The sequence below is a fragment of the Gopherus evgoodei genome, chromosome 1 (assembly GCF_007399415.2).
Source record: "Gopherus evgoodei ecotype Sinaloan lineage chromosome 1, rGopEvg1_v1.p, whole genome shotgun sequence".
Lineage (NCBI taxonomy): Eukaryota > Metazoa > Chordata > Testudines > Testudinidae > Gopherus > Gopherus evgoodei.
The window spans coordinates 231,606,056-231,629,288 of NC_044322.1; the positions used below are offsets into that span (position 1 = coordinate 231,606,056).

At 41.4% G+C, this 23,233-nt stretch overlaps 1 protein-coding gene and 1 long non-coding RNA gene across 2 annotated transcripts; both read left to right on the top strand.

Annotated features, from left to right (window-relative positions):
• The first annotated feature begins 177 nt into the window (after positions 1–177).
• On the top strand, positions 178–10,341 carry LOC115637682. Its single transcript, XR_003997324.1, has 3 exons — positions 178–210; positions 8,070–8,125; positions 10,317–10,341. It is a non-coding gene; the product is annotated as an uncharacterized LOC115637682 (long non-coding RNA).
• A 3,725-nt stretch (positions 10,342–14,066) lies between these two features.
• On the top strand, positions 14,067–22,115 carry MANSC4 (MANSC domain containing 4). Its single transcript, XM_030539155.1, has 3 exons — positions 14,067–14,371; positions 19,733–19,867; positions 20,199–22,115. The coding sequence occupies exons 1-3, from the start codon at positions 14,143–14,145 to the stop codon at positions 20,876–20,878; spliced, it is 1,044 nt and encodes a 347-aa protein (XP_030395015.1). The 5' UTR covers positions 14,067–14,142; the 3' UTR covers positions 20,879–22,115.
• The last annotated feature ends 1,118 nt before the right edge of the window (positions 22,116–23,233 follow it).

Below are 23,233 nucleotides of genomic sequence, written 5' to 3' on the forward strand. Positions count from 1 at the left end.
CAGGCCTAAAAAGGCAACACTGGAGCGCGCAGCCGGGTGGGAACCAGCGTCTCTAGGCACCAGCTGCCGCTGCCTCCCGGCCGGGAAAGGATTTAAAACACTCTCCACTTTGTGCGCCTGGCTGGAGCACACCCACCCCCAGCGCCGCCTCTGCAGCACAGGCCGCAGCGGGCCAAGGTCAGCCCTGAGCTGGCAGTGCCCGTCCCTGGTGTAAGTAACTCAGCAGCACAGAGTGGGTCTGAGAGGCGTTTAAACCGGCCTTAAAAGCAATTTGAAATGACGGGGTTTCTGGTCCAACACCCTCTGCTCTTTCTCGCTGTGAAAAGGGGACCTGGCTGCTCTGACACTATGTGGCTCCTATAAAACCTGATTAACTGAGCTGATGGAAGAGGAAGGGTGGACTTGTAGTTAAGCCACCATACTGCCACTTGGGCCAGCTGGCTGTAATTCACAGCAGTGCTCCAGCCTTCCCGTTTCATCCCAGGCAGTGGTGAGCTGGAGCCAATTCACAAGAACTGGTTGTTAAATTTAGAAGCTGATGTAGAACCAGTTGCTAAAGGGATGGCCCAGCTTCCCCAGGGGGCAATTTAAAGGGCCTGGGGCTCCAGCCCCTTCTGGGAGCCTCAGGCCCTTTCAATTGCCACCAGAGTCCCATTGCTGGAGCCCAGGAGTAGGGCTGCAGGGCTCTGGTGGCTGTTTAAAAAGTTTGGGGCTCCCTCTGCTTCTACTGGCCCTTTAAATAGCTGCCAGAGCCCTGCTGCTTCCCCAGGGCTCTAGCCACTATTTAAAGGACTGGAGTGGTAGAAGCAGGGGAGCCATGGACCCTTTAAATAGCCTCCAGAGGCCTGGCTAGCAGGGGGCTCTAGGGGCTATTTAAAGGGCCAGAGCTCCAGTTGCCTCTACTGGCCTAGTCCTTTAAATAGCCACCAGAGCCCTGCCACTCCCCCAGGGCTCTAGCTGCTATTTAAAGGACTGGGGTGGTAGAAGCAGGGGAGCCATGGGCCCTTTAAGTAGGCCCCAGAGCCCAAGGGTAGTGGGGGAGGGGGGCTCCAGTGTTATTTAAAGGGCTGGAGCTCCAGCTGCCTCTGCTACCCTGGTCCTTTAAATACCTGCCAGAGACCTTCTGCTTCTTCCTCAGTAGAAACAGGGGAGCCTGGTTCTTTAAATAGCCCGGGAGCCCCCCCACTACCCACTTTGTCCCTTCCAAAAACTTTCCTAGTCCAAAGTATTGCAATAGAATTAAAGGCATGCCCCTATTTTTCCTCCCCAAATGTCTCAGTCAGTCAGTCAGTACTCATTATGCCTCTGGCATTTAAGGCAGTGACAAAAGCTCCTCCACTCCTGCCTGTTTCTTTCAATGGTTCCTTAGCTGTTCCCCAGGTTTTTCAGCTCAGCCTCCACAGTTCTTAACCATGTTGTTTTCAGGTGACTTTGTTTTTGCTTGTCTCATCTTATTGCTATTCTGGTGATGGAATCAGTTTCCATCTGAAGCACATGGCGAAACCATCTCCAGCACCGCCTGGTAATGATGGTGCTCATATCTTCTTGGATTCACCATGTGAATAGGTCTTGGTTTTGTTGGGTCTAAACTTTTGGCGAACTTTGGGGAGCCAAAACACACCCAGACTGGCTGTCTCTGCATAATCCTTCCTGAACCCTTTTGAACAAAACACTGACCTGCAAACTACTCATGACACCCCCTTTCTCAAGTAGCCATTAGCCTTTATCTCTATGCATTTACTTGTTAACTTGCTTTTCCTGTAAAATCTTGATTGATTATGCATGACCATTATCTTTTGTTAATCACTTTGTTTACTTCTGTGTATAAATATTGATGCTCACCCCTAATAAAGGGGCCACACTTAATCTAAAGCTTTTAGAGCTAAGGATAGTGTGAGCCCGTTGATCAACGCATTGGTGTCTGGTCTCTGACAGAATTGTGTGCCCCATACCAACTCCGCACGAACTCGGGTGCTGGAGAGGTGAGTGAGGACTTGCTTTATTTACCTAACAGTTTGATATTGTTTTGGGTAAAAATATACGGAGAATTTTTCTGAGGCAGGTAGTATGGAATGAATACAATTCAGACATGTCATACTTTGTCATTCCCTGGCATTCTGCACTATAAAGTAGTGTTGGAAGTACGCAGCTCTGATAGATCCTGAGTTTGGTATTGGTGTTGTATTTTGATGATTTCCAGAGTGTATTTAAGCTCTTGAAGGTGTTCCTGGCTTTATTAAGTCTGTTCTGGATATCCTGGTTTGTTCCACCATCCTGGCTGTTGGTGCTGCTCACGTATGGGAATGTTTTTATTTTTATTTTATTTTTATTTTTATGTATTGTCAGATAATCTGCAAAGGGGCTCTTTGCTCCAGTCATATACCATGGTGGCTGTGATAACCCCAGCAAAGTGCACAGTGAGACTTACCAGAGATCAGGAACTGGTGATCTTTGACTTCAGGGGACGTGACAAAGCAAAAAACCCCAAAGTCTATTTAAAATCTCTTGAGCACTGAATGCCACACAGCTCCCACCTACTTTTGCTAGTTGAGCCATCAGTTAAAAAACAAACAAACAGGTCACATTCACATTCACATGCAAGGAAGGATGGTTCTTGTTTGGCTTGTTATTGCCTTAAAAAAACTCACAGACAAACAATCCAATGTTGTAAATTACCCCAGGGTTTCAGTAGAACATAGTAGCAGAGGTGCGTGTTTGTCTCCATTTTATATCATCAGTCATTGTCCTTGCTCAATGCTACAAGTGAGTAGAAGCTAGCTGCAAGAATAGACAGACTAAAATCGCACATTTAGAATAAGTCACAAGATTTTGCTTGGAATAGAAAATACATTGTGAGCTCAGCAAAATCCTCTCCTCTTTCCCTGTTCTAATACTCCAACAGACTTAGAGATTTAAATCACCTATAGCAAATGCTCAAAATCTGAACATAAAGTTTAAACAAAAATATTCATAGTAGCATTTGCATTTTGATTATTTCATGTTCTGTTGCATCAGAAGGTACTTTGCCAGGTGGAGTGGGAGGGAATCTCCAACATGTGCTTTCACTTTGATTTTGCTTACATGGGGTTCTAAAATTGCTAACACTTCTCCCACCAGCTTTCCTTTCCTTTCCCATACATGCTCTGTTTACATAGGGAAAATTTCTGTGTACTTAACAGGTTTACAAGAGTCAGTTTTCAAAGCCATATTGGGTAAACCAATTGTGTCAGTACTGCTGGTGAGGGAAAAACTTTCCCTTGGCCCCAGGCTCTCTCAAGTAATTGAATAGTCATGCCCCATACACAGTGGCCACAAAATATTAGCCTAAACCATTTCAGAACATGGCAAATTACAATGTGGAGGGCCTTGCAACAGTGCTAGCTAATTACTAACCCTCCTAAATGCCTCTTGAAGTCAATGGAAACTGCAGGTGCTCAGCACTTCAGAGCAATGCCCCAAGGAAATAGGAGTTCCTTGGTGTGCTAGTTCTTGGGGTACCCAGTACTAAGAGTCACCTTGTTACCTACTGCCCCCAGCATGAAGTTCCCTGGTTTAGTATTGTGCAAGGCTAAACAATTAAGCCTTGCACTGCATCACCAGCTAAAAAGGGTGGAGTGACAACTCCCCCCTGCCCAAATGGGCCATCACAGAGAGACATGATCCTCTGGTGACTAATTTTTACCTTATGTCCTTAAAGTATGCTTTGAATATAAGTAATTTTTTCCTTAAATATTACATACCTCTCACAATGATTATGAATCTTGACAAGTTACAAGCTTTCTGTAGTTACCTTATATGTTACTATTTATGGCTAAATACCCTGTATGACACGTGCTTGGTGTAGTGAGTTTGTCAGGTCTGAGGTAAGAATTGTTTGCAAAGAACAGGGGACCCTTTCCCAAGGGGTATCTGCATCACAACTGTATTTTAATAGTAGTATGCAGCTGTTTGACAGCTGCTGCCTTGGCCAGCATGCTGAGGACTGAATCAGGGATCTCTAGAGCTAAAAACATCAGTCTCTGCAGCTTAAGCTAAAGAGACAGACTATATAGCTGAGAACGGTAACATATTGACATCCTCTGTGCGCTGGGTACAGAGGGGGACATTTAACACGTACTGTGATGAGTGGGTTACATACTTCATCTGGGAACCCAAAGGCAGAGGAAGTTTGTCCCAAGCATCTGAGGCCCATGCTGCTTTGAATCCCAGACAAGTCCTCACTCAGGGGCCAGGACAGCTATCACCTTGGCTAACAGCAGGCACTGAACCAGGGCTCTCCAGAGCTGAAAACATAAGCCTCTATAGCATGAGTTGAAGTCTCTGTAGCTGGGGGTTGTAAAGGGCTAATGGGCTTAAAATCTAAACAGACATGACATACAAAGGGTGTGAAGGAAAAGTATAATTATTCCCATTTTTTCAGATGAGGAGCTGAGGCACAAAAGAGACTAAGTGACTTAGCCAAGCTCATGCATTGAATCTGTGGCATAGCAGGAAAATGAACTCAGATCTCCTGAGTAGCAATCCAGCGCCCTAACCACAAGGGAAAATTGACATTTTATTTATTTATTTAAATAAACCTTGGATCTTAGCAATCTGAACACAACAGCACTGTGCTACTACGTGTGAACCAGAAAGTGAATTATTATAAACAGAACATAAATTTTGCCAGTCTAATATCACTGCCTAAGGTAAAGGCAATGTAACAAATAAACAAGCAACGCACACGGGTAAAAGTAAATTAGATTTTAAAAGTTCTTTTGATGTTAATAATCTAAGATGTGAGCAGAACTCGATGAGAGAGAATTTTAAATACATGCAATTTTCATAGTGTCTCCACCATAAAAAGTTAGAGCTACATTCTTCCCTAGTATAATTCTACTGCCAGTAATTCCTAGGGAGGAATTAGACCCAGTGATTTAAAGTCTGTTGGAAATGATGAGTCAATTGCTGCCCCTGCTTAGCATTTTGCTTGTCATATGATACAAAACGGGCATTTCTGGAATACAGGATGCACACTTCAGTATTTCAGCCTTAAAAAGATCAGAATTGCACAAGGCCATGTCTTTTCTGAGAGAAGCTGAGTGGAGCAGATTTTATTTCAACTACAGGCTTTATGGTTCTTGAAGGATGGGCTGCTAAACAAGGATAATCCCCTCCTCAAATTCCCAGCCAAACAAACGCTTCTTACAGAGTTCTCTAAACATTATGTTATTAAAAAAACACATTTTTAAGCAGTCGGTTACATTTCATTCCCATTATTTTCAGCTTATTTTATCTGCCTTTGGATAGGCCATTTAATATGTTCTTTGGCCTGTAATGAAATTTGTTGTATAGCACACGCTTGAAAAGAATGCGACAGGGAAGACAAACACATTGACTTTCTTATTTGTTACCAAGCACTTGACCCTGTCTTTGCTTCATTCTTTATTTGTACTTATTAGTGTTCTCAGGTGGCTTTTTCTGAAGGCAAAAACATGCCAACTGTTCTTGACTTGGTAAGTATTTTCTATGGATCATGAGAACGTTCAGTCACTGGAGAGTAGAAAGGAAGCATCTGTGCTTGAATCACAGCCTTGACTCTCAATCTGTGGTATATATTATGCAAAAGACTCCAGTTTGTGACTGATTCAGGTGAAAAGGGTTTTCTAACAAATCCTGAATTGGGATCAGGCAGGTAGAGCACTGTCTCTGTCTGCTCCTGCATAGGGAATCACAGGTTAGTAGGCACTTTGGTTTAGTGGCAGTCACAGATACATCCCAGGCTAGGCTGGGGTTCTCTTGCTTGGTCTATAGGTCTGTCTAGAGTAGGATAAATGGTGTGGTTTAAAAACAGGATGGTTAACACATTTTAAAGTCTTAGTGCAGACAGGACAAGTTGTGTTTCAGCACATGATAACTGGAGAAGGAGGACATTCAGTAAACCATCTGAACTGTGGGCAACTTTCTGAGGAATGTGGTTGCAGGTTTTGTGATAAAAGTTCTAGGTTCTGGTACAAACTCCAGTGCATTCGTTAGTAGATTTGCTAAAGTTCGTGCCCCCATACAATGAATTTAGGCTCAATTTAAAGTGAATCTAGACAAATTTACAGTTTCCGATGTGAAGCTGGTTATGCATCGTTTTAACACAAAACCCGTTAAGACTTGATGGGCTTTGACTTCAAGGTTTGTCAGGGTTCATTTGACTCTGAAACTCAGATGGACTCTCAAGGTGTGCACACCTCCCCTCCTCCCTCCCACAGTTAGAACAATGCTGAAGGAAAGGTTCACAGGAAACCCCATAAACAGAAACTTCAGCATTTCACCTAATTCTACTATTTAGCTGAGATGTGTCTGAACGAAAACCCTGGAGTCCAGGGGCGGCTCCAGGCACCAGCACACCAAGCCCATGCCTGGGGCGGGGAGCGGCCTGACAGTCGCTGTGAGGGTGGCAGGCATGGTGCTGAATCCGCGTTACCAGCGGACCTCCTACAGGCATGCCACCGAAAGCCGCCTGCCTGCCTGCAGTGCTTGTGGTGGCAAAATACATGAGGTAGCCATGTTAGTCTGGATCTGTAAAAGTAGCAAAGAGTCCTGTGGCACCTTATAGACTAACAGATGTACTGGAGCATGAGCTTTCGTCTGTTAGTCTATAAGGTGCCACAGGACTCTTTGCTGAAAATACATAGCGCTGCCCCTGCTGGAGTCTGATCACCCACTTCCCTTGAGGAAGTTTGAATCCAGTTCCAAGATTTGTGACTGAATAGTCTCTGTATGCTGGGCCGAACCCAAACCTGTGTGTACTAACACCTTCACAGAAAGCTAGGTCAAAAAATTTTCAACTGAAGAGTTTTCCATCAATATCATCAAAATCAAAATGTTTCACAGGAATGTGTTGATTTCAATAACATTTTCAATGGGAAAAAGTCTAAATGGTTCATTTAGATAAGGTAAAATGTTTTGTTTCAACCTTCTGGTTTTGATTAATTAAGTTTTGACTTTTATAATATATTAAATATTGAACAAAGTATTTCAACGTTATTGAAAAAATACATTTCACACAGTGTCAATGATACAATTAAAAATTATTGAAACGAAATGATTCAGCTGTCCTGAATTTAAATTATTTTGGAACTTTTGTTTCACAGGAAGCTTTGAAATGTTAGCTTTTTATTCCAATTCAGAACAACCACAAAACAAACAAAATACTCAAACCCACCAAAAAATCAGCAAAGGTAGATTTTGCTGTGAAATTGAAATTCCAGTTTTTGACCAGCTCTCCCTCCAAACTTTGAGGAAGTTTAGTTCTGAGCTTTACAACTTGGACTCCTCCCTACTATTTAAGGACATAGTTAACTCACTTCAACGCTAATATATATTTCAGCTCCATAAACTTACAGAAGACCTGGCAACAAATTAAGTGTCAATGTCACTGTTGCACTAAGGGAAAGCAAAGACAAACACATTCCAGAGCAATGAGATATGCAAAAACTTTTAACACAGATCCTGCAAGCAGACCACTGGGCCATTGTCTTCTCCAGGGCTCCAGATGGCTATAAGGGTCTATCCACATAGACCTGATTGTAGGACTGAGGTATTTACTTTTTTTATTCTCATCTGCAAATGCATTCTTATTTCACACATTTCAGTCCCCTCTCCAATACTAAAGTACAATTGATGTCAGAACACCACACTTTAGATTCAAACAAACAGCTACATCAGCATGTGGAACTCTAATAGTAGCAAAGTTTATTTTCCTTTTTTGCTTGGGTTTGGCATAAAAAGAGTTAATGCATAAGAGCCATCTTCTCTAGGAAGCTCTTGAGTTGTGCCATTATCCCTGCATGCAAGTAGAAAATTCAGGTAGCGATTTCCATTTATATTGTATTGTTACAAAGAGCATTCTCCCCCTTTGTTGTTGCTATTTTTACAAATCTCTCTGCACAGCAGGATTATAGAGGACCATAATCTCAAAGAAAATAAACAATTGCCAGTTTGTTTCCTAAGAGTAAATATTAGAAGAAAGATCTATGAAATACTATTGAAGACAGGAGGATCAGATCTGACACTGACCAGGCTCTTTTTGCTTCCAGAAAACAGCCCTACATCCTTCCCCCTAGAGAACATGGAACAACCAGACTTTCTGCAGGTAAGACAATGATATCTGCTGCTTGTGAGATTTTCGGAATATCCATATTCATTTATCATTTAAAAATCTATTCATGCATCTCCTCATAGCAAAGTCATTATTAAATGATGCAAAAAGTGGTAACAAAGCTGCAATTTAATAGGCAAGTAAAGTGTTTGATTCGTTGGGAATTGTCCAGAGTAGCTTTAGATACTTTGGATGGTAAAATCCATTTACATTTCTTTAAAGAAAAAAAAAAGGGTGAGGATTCCTTGCAGCTATTCTTGCTTTATTTATCCAGAATGAGGGAGGAGAGTGGAATTAAAATTAATGCAAAGGAAAATGGATGCTGTTACTGTAGCCTGAAAGGAGCATACTGCAGAAATGCAGAAAAATTATACAAAGGTAATGAGATGAAAAAACTGTGGTAGCACCTATACTTTAGCAGGCTGAAAAGGTATTGAAAGTGCACATTGAAATTGAATATTTATATGCTGAAAGCTTCTCTTTGTTACACACATGGGGCCCAATGCGGCAAACACTTATTATTCTCATGAGTAGTCTGCTTTGGAACTGTGCTCTGTTTAGCATTTAGTTACAGGCTGAACAAAAGTGATAGTACTTTAGCATTTTTCACCTTATTGAAAGTGTGATGCATGAAAATTAGTCATTGCCAGGTCTGAGTGACACTTCAACCTCCAGACAGGTTTAGACCCCAGCCCTGAACCCTGTAATGTACAGAGCCACAGTGAAGTCACAGAGGCTCTGATTGGTTACTGGGCTCCATTCACACGGAAGGAGTTATAGGATTTGGGCCTTAGCTACTAATTCCTTTTATGAAAAGTGTAAAAAATGGTTGATTGTACATCAACTGCTGTGCAGTGCAGCAAATGTGTAAGACAAGAAAGTACTGAAGAGTTGAAGTAGTAGAACAAGGGTTTCTGCAAGTCAATTTACTGTTACAATAACTGTGATGGGTCTAATTCTGACTCCCTTCCTGATGTGGAGAAGTATCTTATTCTACAAATAACCCTATTTATTTCAATTGAGAGTAAAGTTCTATTCATTGTAATGAGGGAAGAATATGAATAATTTGTTTTGAACCCAGTTCATCCCACTTGCTGCAGTCTTCCTCAAATGGTTCATTTCCCTTCATGGAGAAAACAGCAGTGGGGAAAAAAATAGGACTCAATAATTGTACATGCCAGTCCTGTAAAACAAAACAGGCTCAAAATTCACAATAAAATGCTGGAGGGAATGCCATGGTGGAGGGACATTCGCCACTTCTGAGATTGTCCAAAATCAAGAGATGTCTGGCTAAAACTGGAAAATTGGTGCAAGAGTTATTTCAGAGTATATACTCCCAACACTGAGTGTTACATGGGGTTAGGTAAATGATTAGTTTAGGATGTACAAAAAATTGAGCACACACAGATATCTGTTTGGAATCCTTGTGACTGTAGGTAATAAAGGTATTCAGTAATTATGGCTCCCGTCCTGCCATTGGATTCATGTGAGTAGAACTGTGCTAAGCTCCATTAACTTTAAAGGAGCTCTGTACGGACATAAGAGTGCACCTGCACTGACCTACTTGCAAGATCAAGGCCTGATGTTGAAAAGAATACTCAACGTCAATGTGTAGTTCACAAGAAAAATTCAGTTATGTGCATATCACTTTGATGTTTTTAGGTGCAACCAGAGGAATTTTCTTGGTGCTATCTTTGCTGAAAAATTGCATCCTCTTATAATATACATATTAATAGAAAATTATTGCTTTTCTACTGACATCCTTCAAATCTGCACATACAGTCCACTGATTATAAACTAACTGGTGTATTGTAACATCTTTAAGCTTTTAACAGGGCTGTCTCTGTCTCTGTCCTGGTCTACACTACACGTTTAAACCGAATTTAGCAGTGTTAAACCAAATTAACCCTGCACCCGTCCACACAACGAAGCCCTTTGTATCGATATAAAGGGCTCTTAAAACCGATTTCTGTACTCCTCCCCGACAAGGGGAGTAGCGCTGAAATTGGTATTGCCATGTTGGATTAGGGTTAGTGTGGCCGCAATTCGACAGTATTGGCCTCCGGGCAGTATCCCACAGTGCATCATTGTGACCGCTCTGGAAAGCAATCTGAACTCAGATGCACTGGCTAGGTAGATAGGAAAAGCCCCGCAAACTTTTGAATTTCATTTCCTGTTTGCCCAGCGTGGAGCTCTGATCAGCACGGGTGATGATGCAGTCCCAAATCCAAAAAGAGCTCCAGCATGGACCATACAGGAGATACTGGATCTGATTGCTGTATGAGGAGACAAATCTGTTCTATCAGAGCTCCGTTACAGAAGACGAAATGCCAAAGCATTTGAAAAAATCTCCAGGCTATGTGTCATAAACAGATAGTTAAGGGTTAATAGAACAGAAGTACTTCGTCTCTTTTGCCTGTAAAGGGTTAACAAGTTCAGTGAGCCTGGCTGTCACCTGACCAGAGGACCAATCAGGGGACAGGATACTTTCAAATCTTGAGGGAGGGAATTTTTTGTGTGTGCTGTTAGTTTTTGGTTGTTGTTCACTCTGGGGGCTCAGAGGGATCAGACGTGCAATCAGGTTTCTCTCCAATCTCTCTGGTACAGTCTCTTATGTGCCCAGAATAGTAAGTACTAGGTAGATAAGGTGAGTTAGGCTTATGTTTGTCTTCTTTATTTGCAAATGTGTATTTGGCTGGAAGGAGTTCAAATTTGTATTTTGCTGAAAGGATTTTAATTTGTACTTGTATACTTAGGCTGGGAGGGTATTCCCAGTGTCTATAGCTGAAAGACCCTGTAACATATTCCATCTTAAATTTACAAAGATAATTTTTACTGTTTTTTCTTTCTTTAATTAAAAGCTTTTCTTGTTTAAGAACCTGATTGTTTTTTTTTATTCTGGTGAGACCTCAGGGGACTGGGTCTGGATCCACCAGGGAATTGGTGGGGAGAAAGGAGGGAAGTGGGAGAGAGAGGTTAATTTTCTCTCTGTGTTAGGATTACTTTCTCTCTCAGGGAGAGCCTGGGAGGGGGATTGAGAAGGAGAGGGGAAGGTGGTTTTTCCTCTCTGTTTAAGATTCAAGGAGTTTGAATCACAGTAATCTTCCAGGGTAACCCAGGGAGGGGAAGCCTGGGAGAGGCAACGGTGAGGGAAATGGTTTACTTTCCTTGTGTTAAGATCCAGAGGGACTGGGTCTTGAGGGTCCCCAGGCAAGGTTTTGAGGGGACCAGAGTGTACCAGGCACTGGAATTCCTGGTTGGTGGCAGCGCTACAAGTACTAAGCTGGTAATTGAGCTTAGAGGAATTCATGCTGGTACCCCATCTTTTGGACGCTAAGGTTCAGAGTGGGGGGTTATACCATGACACTATGATACAGAGTCCACAGCAGGGACTCAGCACAGTGCTGCGTGACAAGTGTAACGGAAAGCCAAAGAATCAAATGGACGCTCATGGAGGGAGGGAGGGGGGACTGAGGACTCCAGCTACCTCACAGTCCCCGCAGTCTCCGAAAAGCATTTGCATTCTTGGCTGAGCTCCCAATGCCTGAAGGGTCAAAAACATTGTCCCGGGTGGTTCAGAGTATATCTCGTCAATTTACCCCCCTCCCCCCCGTGAAAGAAAAGGGAAAAAAAATCGTTTCTCGCCTTTTTTCAGTGTCACTGTATGTCTACTGCATGTTGCTGGTAGATGCGGTGCTGTGGCGCTGAACAGCAGCATCCCCTCCCCTTCCTTTCCTGATGGCAGACAGTGCTAAATGGTGGAAAACCGTCCTCATCATCCCATGAGTGCTCCTGGCTGGCCTCGGTGAGGTCGGCCAGGGGCACCTGGGCAACAATGGGAATGACTACTGCTCATTCCCGGCAGACGGTGCAAAAGGATTGAAAACCATCTTCATCATAGCAACTGGGGGCTGAGCTCCATCAGCCCCCCCCTTTCATGTCTAATGAAGATTCTGTACTGCCTGGACTATCATAGCAGCGGGAGGCTGCCTCCCCCTCATTTTATCTCACTAAAATGTCAGTGTTTCTTATTCCTGCATTCTTTATTACTTCATCACACAAATGGGGGGGGGACACTGCCACGGTAGCCCAGGAGGGTTGGGAAACGAGGGAAGCAATGGGTGGGGTTGTTGCAGAGGCACCCCCTAGAATGGCATCATCATTTCTGCAGGATCTCTGGGGCTCTGACCCGGAGCGGCTGTGCTCTCTGGTTTTCTAGTACACTTGCCCCATATTCTAGGCAGGACTGACTCTATTTTTAGACAAAACATAAAGAAGGGAATGACCTGGGGAGTCATTCCCATTTTTGTCCATGCGCCCCCGGCTGACCTCAGCGAGGCCAAGCAGGAGCACCCATGAAAGCAGCAGATGGTACAAAAGGACTGATAACCTTCACTGCCAATTTCTAATTGCAAACGGTGCAAAATGACTGATAAACGTCATCATCAATTTCCAGTTGCAGACAGTGCTATAGCTGGTAATCGTCTCTTTAACCTTGCAAAGGCAAATGAATACTGCTGTGTAGCACTGCCGTACCGCGTCTGTCAGCAGCATCCAGTACACATATGTTGACAGTGACAAAAGGCTAAACGGGCTGCATGGTTGCCATGCTATGGCGTCTGCCAGGGCAATCCAGGGAAAAAGGGCGTGAAATGATTGTCTGCCATTGCTTTCACGGAGGAAGGATTGAGTGACGACATTTACCCAGAATCACCCACAACACTGTTTTTGCATTGGGATCTCAACCCAGAATTCCAATGGGCGGGGGAGACTGCGGGAACTATGGAATAGCTACGGGATAGCTACCCACAGTGCAACACTCCGGAAATCGATGCTAGCCTTGGTACATGGACGCACACCGCTGAAATAATGTGCTTAGTGTGGCCACGTGCACTCAACTTTATACAATCTGTTTTAAAAAACCAGTTTATGTAAAATCAGAATAATCCCGTAGTGTAGAAATACCCCGTCTTTCTGTTTCTCTCTCTCTCTCTCTCTTACACTTACACACACACACACACACACACACAAACACACAAAGGAGGAAATCATGGAGCAGAGCAGATGTTTAAAAAGCAGGGGTTAATGTTTGCAGGGCAGGTACATGAAGAACTGCACTGACTCCAGCTGCTCCCTGTTAAAAGGTGAGCATGTATAATGTCAGACCTTCTACAAGATCAAGCATAAGCAGAAAAATCCATACAAACTGAATTCTTAGTCTTGTGGAACTTAGAGACGGAAAAGACCAATTAACTATTCAGTCCATCTGATGATATGTGCAGGATGCCCCCTCCTCCAGTCATTGCCCATTGTTATTGGATCTAAACAAATAAAATAAAATGCTTTTTGAAGAAATGAAGGGAGTGAGATCTTCCCATATTTGATTGTTATGCAGCAGAAATAACTTAGATACGTAATCTGTAGCTAATAAGGAAATGAAATATACGTGTGGCCACTAATTCATTCAAAACATATCAGGAGACTAAACCAATCCCTTTCTTCTATACTAAGTGTAACAATGAACCTGAACCAGGTGGGAGACCTCTCTGCTCTCAAATGACTCAAATATTTGCTTTTTCCAGAGAGAGAACTGGTGTGATTCTGCTAGGATCACTGTTATTCTGTGTTTATTCACACATTAAAGCTGTCTGCAGTAGTTTGGTTTAACGGGACAAGCAAGGCTGGCTCAGGATCACTTTTCTGAATGATTAAGGGCAGAGTGTATCTGGGGTGCAGAAGAACAGAAATTCATGAAAGAGACATTAAGAATTTCAACAGTCTCCCAGGGACTCATCTTGAGAGAAAAGGAAAAAAAACAACAAAAAAGCCCTACAACATGTAAGTCAGAAAATGGCTTAGTCAAGCAGGATCATGGGAACAGCTTAAAAGAAACTAGTTCCTTTTCCTGGCAGTGTTGCCACTTCTCAAGAGATTCTCTCTCAAAATGTTGGCTAGTCCCCAGTGCTTCAGGCTGGAGAACAGGCGCTTACTAAGCCGATCACATTGAGGAGATGTTTCTGTTGGTGGCAGTAGCAGAAGTGCTGTTTGTTCTGGGTTTGGCGTGGAAGTCAGATTCTCTTTGTTCACCCACTACTTTTTACAAAAACTGCTGGATCCGACGCTTCCCGGGTCTTCTGATTGATCTGGAGGAATCTCAGAAGAGGGGAGCCCAGGTGCTGAAGATTTACACAGAAGTCACAGCCGAGCAATGCAGCCGGACCTGCTGCCTTCTGAAGAGTGGTAAGTGTTTATTATCTGCTTCTGTGTATATAGCCTATACAGTCTATATTAAAAATATATTACCACACATGAAGAAAGTTAATTTTAGGCTGTTTATACATCATTTAATCATTATTCCAAACAGTAAGAATGCAAAAATTTGGCAGTATTTTCAGGATAGAAAGGAAGGACACATCTAAACTATTTCCCTCCTATCTCCCACCTTTCTCCTTATAAAAGTGAACTTGGCTACTTGAACTCTTTGGAAGAGCAAACTAGAATGCTGACATTCTTAGATAAGACTAAGAGTAGGGTCTGTCTCTCCTGAACAATAGAGGAATATGTATTTATTTAAAGGTTAATGAAATGGAAGAACTCTAGATTTCCATTACAACACTGGTTTCTTGGGAACAATGTGCCAACAACACTACTGTTTAAGTAAAGGAGACCCACAACATCCTTGGGAGTATTCTGTCACCAGGAATCAGGCTGACAAGACCATTACTCCCTAAGTAGTACTACTGATTTCAATAGGACTACACTCAAAGTAAGTTACTACTAAACCTAAGTAGGGATGGCAGAATCAGGCCTTCATTTGAAGTAAGTTAACAAGACTGTAAACTCCTTGAGGCCGGGACCATCTTTTTTATTCTGTGTTTATAGAGCACCTAGAACAATGGGGACCTGGTCCTAACATTTTACAAATTATGAAACAGACTCAGAGCTGTTATTTGACTTGCCAAAGATATATAAAAAGACAATATTAGAGGTGGAATTAGAACTCAGGAGCTTTTGATTCTTAGCCTCAAACCACATGATGACTGTACTGCTTCTCTGTGCAATTGCAGAAAGCTAAAGATTCAGTTAGGGTTTCTGCATTTGGCATTAATAGGGCAGGATGCTTTGTTGGAATATTAGCCTTGAAGAGGATCAAAGCAGATACTGGAAAAATTGCATAGCAATAGTAAAAGCAAAGCCTCCTAGTTTAACTTTTGAGAATATTTTGGATGACCTACTGGGGGTAGGCATCTGTGAGAAAAATTAAGTGCCTGCATCATAAATTGAGAGGGTTTGGATATCAGCAAGGGGCATTTGGGGAGGAGTTGATCTGTGTACAATACAATGACTAAATAGTTTGATATAAATGTCGGAAGATTTTATCCCAGATTAAAAAAACATTCTATATTCTTTGCTTGCATTTTGTATGTCTCGCCTAAGAAATTTCCACTAAAAGATACAAAATTTGTATTAGATTTCTGAGGAAGATTGGCAATGGCACATGGAACATTACAACACAGTCACAGGTTCAAATAAGGTTCTGTTATGTTATAAACAAGAGTTTATCTATTGATGGCACTTCAATTTACTGTCTGAAATAAGCTTAAAAAACACTCTAGTTGCCAGTAGACAGATCCACCACCAAAATGACCATTACGAACAACCATTACAATTGGCAATCTCATCGAACAGGCAAGGACTGAATGGAAATGGAGGTTCAAAAACAAAAACACCTTTGGACCATTCAAAACAGAGTTTTATGGACATTGGCAAAAGTGACACAGGGAAATGTACTCCTTCATTGCCCACGCTGTATGAACTTGCTTTTGTTTCCAGGACTCTCAAAAACAGTAGGTTTAACAAGCATTAAAATTACAAGATGAAAAAGCTAAAATAATTAGAACAAACTAACTTAAAGTTGCCTGCTAACTCTCTAAGGTAAGGAAAAACATTACTATAGCATGGTCTTGCAATATTTGTTGTTTCTCTACCAAAGAATCCTCATCCTTACCAAGAATTATGATTGGGGCAAATTAATTAGTAAGCCCATTCAAACAAGCTTCACTTACTTTAAGCATAAAACAAACATACATGTTAAAGGGTATATAGACTCTAATATTCATTCTTTTCAAATGAACATAGACTTCTTTTTGTGACCTTCAATGAAAGAATGTAGTGAAATTTGCACATGCTGAATAATACGTAAAAACAAAGGTGCTTTTAAAAGAAAATTTTGAGATAAAAACAGATGCCCACATTGGCTCCTGAAAATCTTCCATACATAAGAAGTGTGAATGTAAGATTTTGGGGAGTAGGTCTTTGCTTTGAAATAATATGTCCATTTAGCATTCCTATTTGCAGGTATTTTGTGTTCTTAAATAAGACATACTTTAACCAGGAAAACTGCAGAGTATTTGATGCATAATAGTACTAAAAGAAACAAGACATGCCATCATCATAGGCCATATTAGTGCTCTTAATAATGTACACCTGCCTCTGAGGGTAAGGGTACAGATTGCTTCTGTAATTAGTGAAAACTGAAGAGCACAGTTGTATCTAAGGTAAGATTATCAACATGAACAAAAATATAACACTTCTAGTTTTTAAACAATGACTCTATACAAAGTTTGTACTCCAAGATTATTAGAATTTGTAAAGATACCGTGTAACTGCAAATATGTTTTGCAAGCCTGCATTGGTTCCAGCTTCCCAAAATACCCATGGTGTTCACTTTACCTCTATATACCTGATCTTTCAGTCTTGAACTTCTATTGAGCATAAACTGCCAAGCATATTGTACATTAACTCTTGTGATGTAGATTACTAATGTCCACTAGTGATCAAATATTGTATTAGCCATTATACTACCACAAATATTTGAAAAGCCATTTTCATGATGTTTGCTTACTATTTATTAAAACTGAAAGAGAAAATGAAAAGGCTTATTGGTGCTGAGAGCAGTTTTCTGTGTAGTCAGTCTTACAAATAGTCAGTGAATCTTAAGTTCTTTTACACATGGAGAAAACCGTTTTCTATACATGACCCATAATGATGCCTAGAGCACTCAGGGAATGGATGAAAATATTTATAGAGTGACTGAAGATGGCTATGTAACACTGTGGTATTTATGCACCAGGTCTAGTATGTGTTTGAATCTTATTTAAAGACTGGAACAAAACAGAGTCAGAATTTTCTATGAAGCCTGTAGAATTATCCTTCTGTCCTTCACACAGAATGTTTTCTGTTGTTTTCATAATGACAGTGTTTATATTTCCTTGCACCTGTCTTTTATTAAAGAACAAATGTATGCTAACCACAAGCTTTCATCAGTCTGATAACTCATTGGAGGCTGATGACAGTTGACTAGATTTAGATATAGATTATGAAGAATGACCTCAGACAAGGAAAACTTGCTAATTATTTTCTGTTTTTGAGACCTGATCATACCTCCCTTTGACAGAATTTTTATTATCATTTTAAAGATACTCATCTGTTGTTTATTGATTTTTCTGTGTTGGTTCCAGTTGGGCAAAGAAAGTTTCGGTTTAAAACCCAAAGTCTGGTCTATTTTTGCTGTAATATGTTGTTTGTAATTAATTACTTCATTTTGAAAGCTGGTGTTTTTAGGTTTATCATAGACAAATCAAGTGCATATCCTGAAACTCAGAAATACTTATTTTTTTAAAAAATCACCTCTTTTATTGCACTAACTTTGCTTGTCTATATTGACGAGCCTATTTCCAAGTAGTATTTTGATTGTGTTATTCTGATGTAGTATGTAGGCTACTAAATGAAAAAAAATTATAAAATAACCAGAGAAAATATTAAAAGGCTGGTTTTGGTATATTTCAACAACAAATATCTTCCTCTTTTTCCACTGTAGATAACTGAAAATGCTTTGTGAGAGTGTAAATACATGGGGGGGAGAGAAGTTGTGATTTTTCCATGATTATCCATGGAAATGGTATTAACAAAATTATTCCAAAAGCTAGTTCCCTGTTGGACAAAGCACTGGGGTGATTGTTGATATAAACAACACAGTAATGTAATACATTTATTACATGCTGTTTGTTTTTGAATTATTCTGTATGGATTCAGTATAATATTAAAGATTTTTGTTCTTGCTGTAAAGAATATACCTGCACTGTAATTAAAATCACATTCTTTAACATCAAAAACTACAGAATCATTCCAGAAATGTTTTTGTATCAAGTGCTCAGCTCTATTGCTGCACGTGTTCCAAGCATAGCTATGCTGACACATACCATAAGCATGTAATCTGGAAAGCACACTACAAAAACAAATGGTCCAATTCAAATTCAAAAATATGGTCAGCATTTTCTCATATGCTCTGCTAACAGCCAGAATTAGTAGCAGAAGATACCCCTTTTAATTTTTAATTTCAGTCATAGCTTCTTTGCTATAGACTCTGGCCCCGTTCCTGGGCCCTGAATGCAAGTAGCCCTGTTTAGCTCAGTTTAGTTTAGTTTGTGACAGGGGAAGAGGAGATGAGGTAAAGAAACTATGATGATGATGATAACAAAAGCTAACAGTAATCTTACTGATGGTAAGTAAATCAATGCAGTGAAGGAAAATTAACTTTGGACAAGATGTTTTGCTTTTGAACTATAAGATAGTCTCACAGGAAATCCTGCCAGTGTTCTGAACTGCACCTGACTAATTTAATGGAAAGTATTTCAGCATTAGTATTAGACAAGCACGTGGGGCAAAATTTTCAGGAGTGCTTAAATGACTTAAAAGCCTAAGTTTCATGTTCAAAAGTGGCTTTGGTACTTAGAAGCCCAAGTCTCAAGGCAATGGGATTTGTGCTGCTAAGATATCTAAGTACTTTTTATTATTTTGTCCATGAACTTTTTTTTTGGCTGATAGATCTGAAATCTAAATGATAGTGTATCAGACCTGGAGTTGTATACACTTAACAGGTACACACTTATTGTTTCCCCCACCCTCCCCCAAAAATACAATATTGCACTGTCAAAAAACCAAAAGATGATGGCTGGTTTAGGGGATAGTTAAGGGGGTACGCCTCATGCTTGAATGCAGTCCACCTCTGGAGTGACCAGAAGGAATTGCTATCTGACAGCTTTTTAATAACCTGTGTGAAATGAGTAGGTGGTCTCAGACTAATTCCTAATGGACAGTCATCCATGTCACAACAGCTACCATCTCAAAGTCACCCCTGCTGGCAGCTTTAGAGGTCCAGAACCATCTCATCCGTAGAGGTGGACAGTTCAGAACAAGGTTGAGACACAATGGAAGGAGATGTGCGGATAAGCTTGTAATACCACTGGACTGTGGCATACCTATTGTTCTGTGAACCATGAGAATGATCTGCAATGCAGATAACTCAGCTTTTTCTCTGTCCGCTTGCCCAATTGTAAAATGAGAATTAAAAATTCTTATAGTACTTACCACACAGGGCGCTGTGAGGTTTAATAAAAGTTTGTAAAATGTTCTGGTTTAAAAGTGCTGTGTAACTGTCCTTTATCAGAACTCGTTTGATGTTAAGCAATAGAAATGAAAGGCAATGTGCCTGGGTCATCATGTCCACACAAACTCTGTTTTACTCTTTTCTCATTATAGTTTCCTGTAACCTGGCAGTTTTCTACCTTGAAACTATCCATGAGAACATTAATTGCCTGCACATTTATTGTCCAGCCTTGGAAAGCTGCATATTGAGGGCTAGAACCAATGTCATTTTGTACAACATCACAACAGGTAACAATGTATTATGCACACACAGGCTGAAACAGGCCAGAGATGGGGTAATTGACTATCATGTCGGTTCAGTCATTATGTTAAGATGAGGGGTGAACATCACCTTATTTCATTTGAAGCACAGGTACGCATGGTAAAAGTGTCTTAGGGGATTTTTCTTTGTCTACAACAGTTATAAACTAACTTGTAAATTGCATTTACTTAGATGTATGTGTATATTTTATTTCCTCTCTTTCATTCCAACATTTGATAGATGAACTGAAAATGCACAGTATTGCTATGCTTTACACTTTCAGATGTGTATTTAATGTTTTTTTTCCCCCTTTAACAGGAATTGATCCGGATCTTCTTGTTTTTGAAAAATTGTCTTATAAGGATCCAAATACCCGTTCCTCTTTTAACAAATGGGAAAGGCAAAACAGCTCCAGGACTGCTGATTCAGAAAAATGCCGACACAATAATGTCACACTGAGGTCTCTTCTACTCCAGTATCCACCTTCTACCACTAGCCAGGGCTTGGTAGCAAATGGTAGTCATAGCCACAGTACAAGTGGCTTGATCCCAAATACCAAACCAATCACACGTTCATGGGCAAGGTCTCTACCTTTGGATGACCATTTTGCTAAGGAGATGGAATTGACTTCAGAAAGTACAGGTTTGACATCTAATTCAGACAAAAAGATGTCTGTATCCACTAAGATGTTATCTCATGTGCCCAGTCCTGCTCGCCTAAACATCAGTCAGCAGCACTTCAATGAAACCAAAGGATACAGTGGCAGGAACTACACTTCAGATAACGAGGATCAAAGACCTGCTTGGGTGGCAGTGGATACAGGTGCCTGGTTTGTCCCTTTGGTGCTTTGCTCTTCTTTCATCTTCCTTTGCTGTTGTACTGTTCTTCTGGCAGCTGGGCGCTGCAGAAAGAGGAGAGGTCACTATAAACCAGTGCAGAGAGGAGAGGGAGGGTCCAAGCAGTACATAAAATATACTCTTGTAAAGGATAGTTTGTAATAGCAGATACTGAAAAAGTAATAAGGAGCTAAATAACCTGCATCACTCATGTTGGTGGAGAAAGAGGCAGCAGCCGTATTTAGTGAAATACCTCCCTCAGCTTATTTCTTGGGGGTTTCCCTTTGGAGATTTTGAACTATTTTTGGCGAATGTCTCAGCAGCTTTTGATAACAGTGTCGACTAAACGTCCTGTTATAATTCTTTTTACTACCCACTGATCCAAAGAGATATAGGGCCAAATTCTAGTCACAGCTACGTGCTCACAACTTCCACTGAACTCAGAGGTATTTTTACATACCTTTGTTTATAATTTGATCAAGAGTAAAGCTAGAATCCTTTTCTAACCTCTCTGTAGAGACAATGGGCTTGATTCTCCACTTCCTCTGTGTGTACTCTTCCCTGTCTTACTTTGTATAATGTAAAGCAAATGTAAAATGCAACCATATCAGAAAAGCAGCATTTTACACTTACGTTGCCTAAGTTTTTATGGAAACAAAAGGTGCAAGGTTATGGAGAAACAGACCTAGTTACTTTTAGATCATTAATATCCTGAACAACATCCATACCTTTAAAACAGTGGAAATTTAGAGTTTGAAAACACGCAGTTATCTGCTTAACCATCCAGAACAGGATTGTTCCTACTGTGTTTTTAAAATTATTCTGGTGATGGGACTTCCACAATCTTTTAGGTCTTATTATTAGGAAATGTACTTTAATATTTAGCCTATATTTTCCTTTGCCTGTTGCAGCATTCTCAATTGCCAATTCCCTTCTAGGCATCTCTAGCACCATGCTCTCCGGCCCCCCTCCCATCCTAGATGCCAACCCTTCTTTCACCTCCTCCCAAGCCAATAGTCTTCCAAGCTGGTAACGCTCTCCTATATCCTACAAATGTCAAACACCCCAAAGTCCCTCCTCCCCCACAAGAAAATTGACTGAGTCTCTTGAATAGTAAAACATACATTTAACTTTTAATCGTCTCTGGGCTACTGTTTCCATTAAAAGGGCCTCTACTTCTGTTCTCAAAGTAAATCCCAGAGGTTGGATCTTTTGCCTTTCCCCTGGCAAAATGAGGATGAGATCTTTTAGCCAGACATTTGTCATTTTCCATGAAACACTGCCCTCTTGCATCACCTCACACACATATTTCTTGTCCTTATCTGTGTGACCGGGATCCCATTGCGGGCCAGCTGTGGTCACTCAAATAGGGTGAACTGCACAGAATGGGGCAGACAATCTCCCCAAAGCTGGTGGATATTGCAGTACTTAGCATAAAACAGCTTCTTTATTACCTCACTGATTATTCAGAAGTCCAAAAAACACAGTTCCCTTAAGCAGGGGTTCCCAAACTTGGTTCACGGCTTGTTTAGGGTAAGCCCCTGGCAGGCCATGAGATGCTTTGTTTACCTGAGCATCCGCAGGTACGGCCACTTGCAGCTCCCAGTGGCCGTGGTTCACCATTCCCAGCCAATGGGAGCTGCGGGCGGCCGTACCTACGGACGCTCAGGTAAACAAAGCATCTCATGGGCTGCTGGAGGCTTACTCTGAACAAGCCACGAACCAAGTTTGGGAATCCCTGCCTTAAAGTGATCCAGCCTCAGGCCGCCATCCAGGTACCCAAATCAAATATATGATGAAATAAGATTTTGAAAAATCATCATAAAAGTAAAGGTTCTACTAATCCCAAAGGATCGGACACATTACCTCCCTGGTTAATGAATGTTTCAGATCTTACCCAAATGAACGCTACATCCAATTCTTATTAAATAAACTAAAATTTATTACAAAACGAGAGAGTAGGGTTAAAAGATCAGTATACATACAGACTGAGTTCAGTTCATTGAGGTTCAGATTCATAGCAGAGATGGTGAGCTTTGTAGTTGCAAAGAGTTTTTTCAGATATAGGTTATAGTCCAATGTCCAAATATATTCAGGGCGGGCCAGCATAACTGGGGGCTTGTCTACATCAGAAAGTTGCAGCGCTGGTGAGGGAGTTACAGCGCTGCAACTTAGGAGGTGTACACATCTGCAGGGCACCACCAGCGCTGCAACTCCCTGTTTGCAGCGCTGGCCGTACTCCCGTTTTGTCTCGGGTGTAGAGGATCCAGCACTGGTGATCCAGCGCTGGTAATCAAGTATAGACACTTACCAGCGCTTTTCTTGACCTCCGTGGAATAAGCAGGTATCCCAGCATACCTGAGAAAGCCTCTGGTAATCAAGCTGGTCTCCTTCCCCGGCTTGCTCTCGCGTTCCCCGAACCCCGAGCAAGCAGGTCTCCTTCCCTGCGGTTTGCTGGGTGGTTCCGGGAACGCGAGAGCAAACCGCGGCGAAGCTGGTCTCCTTTCCCGGTTTGCT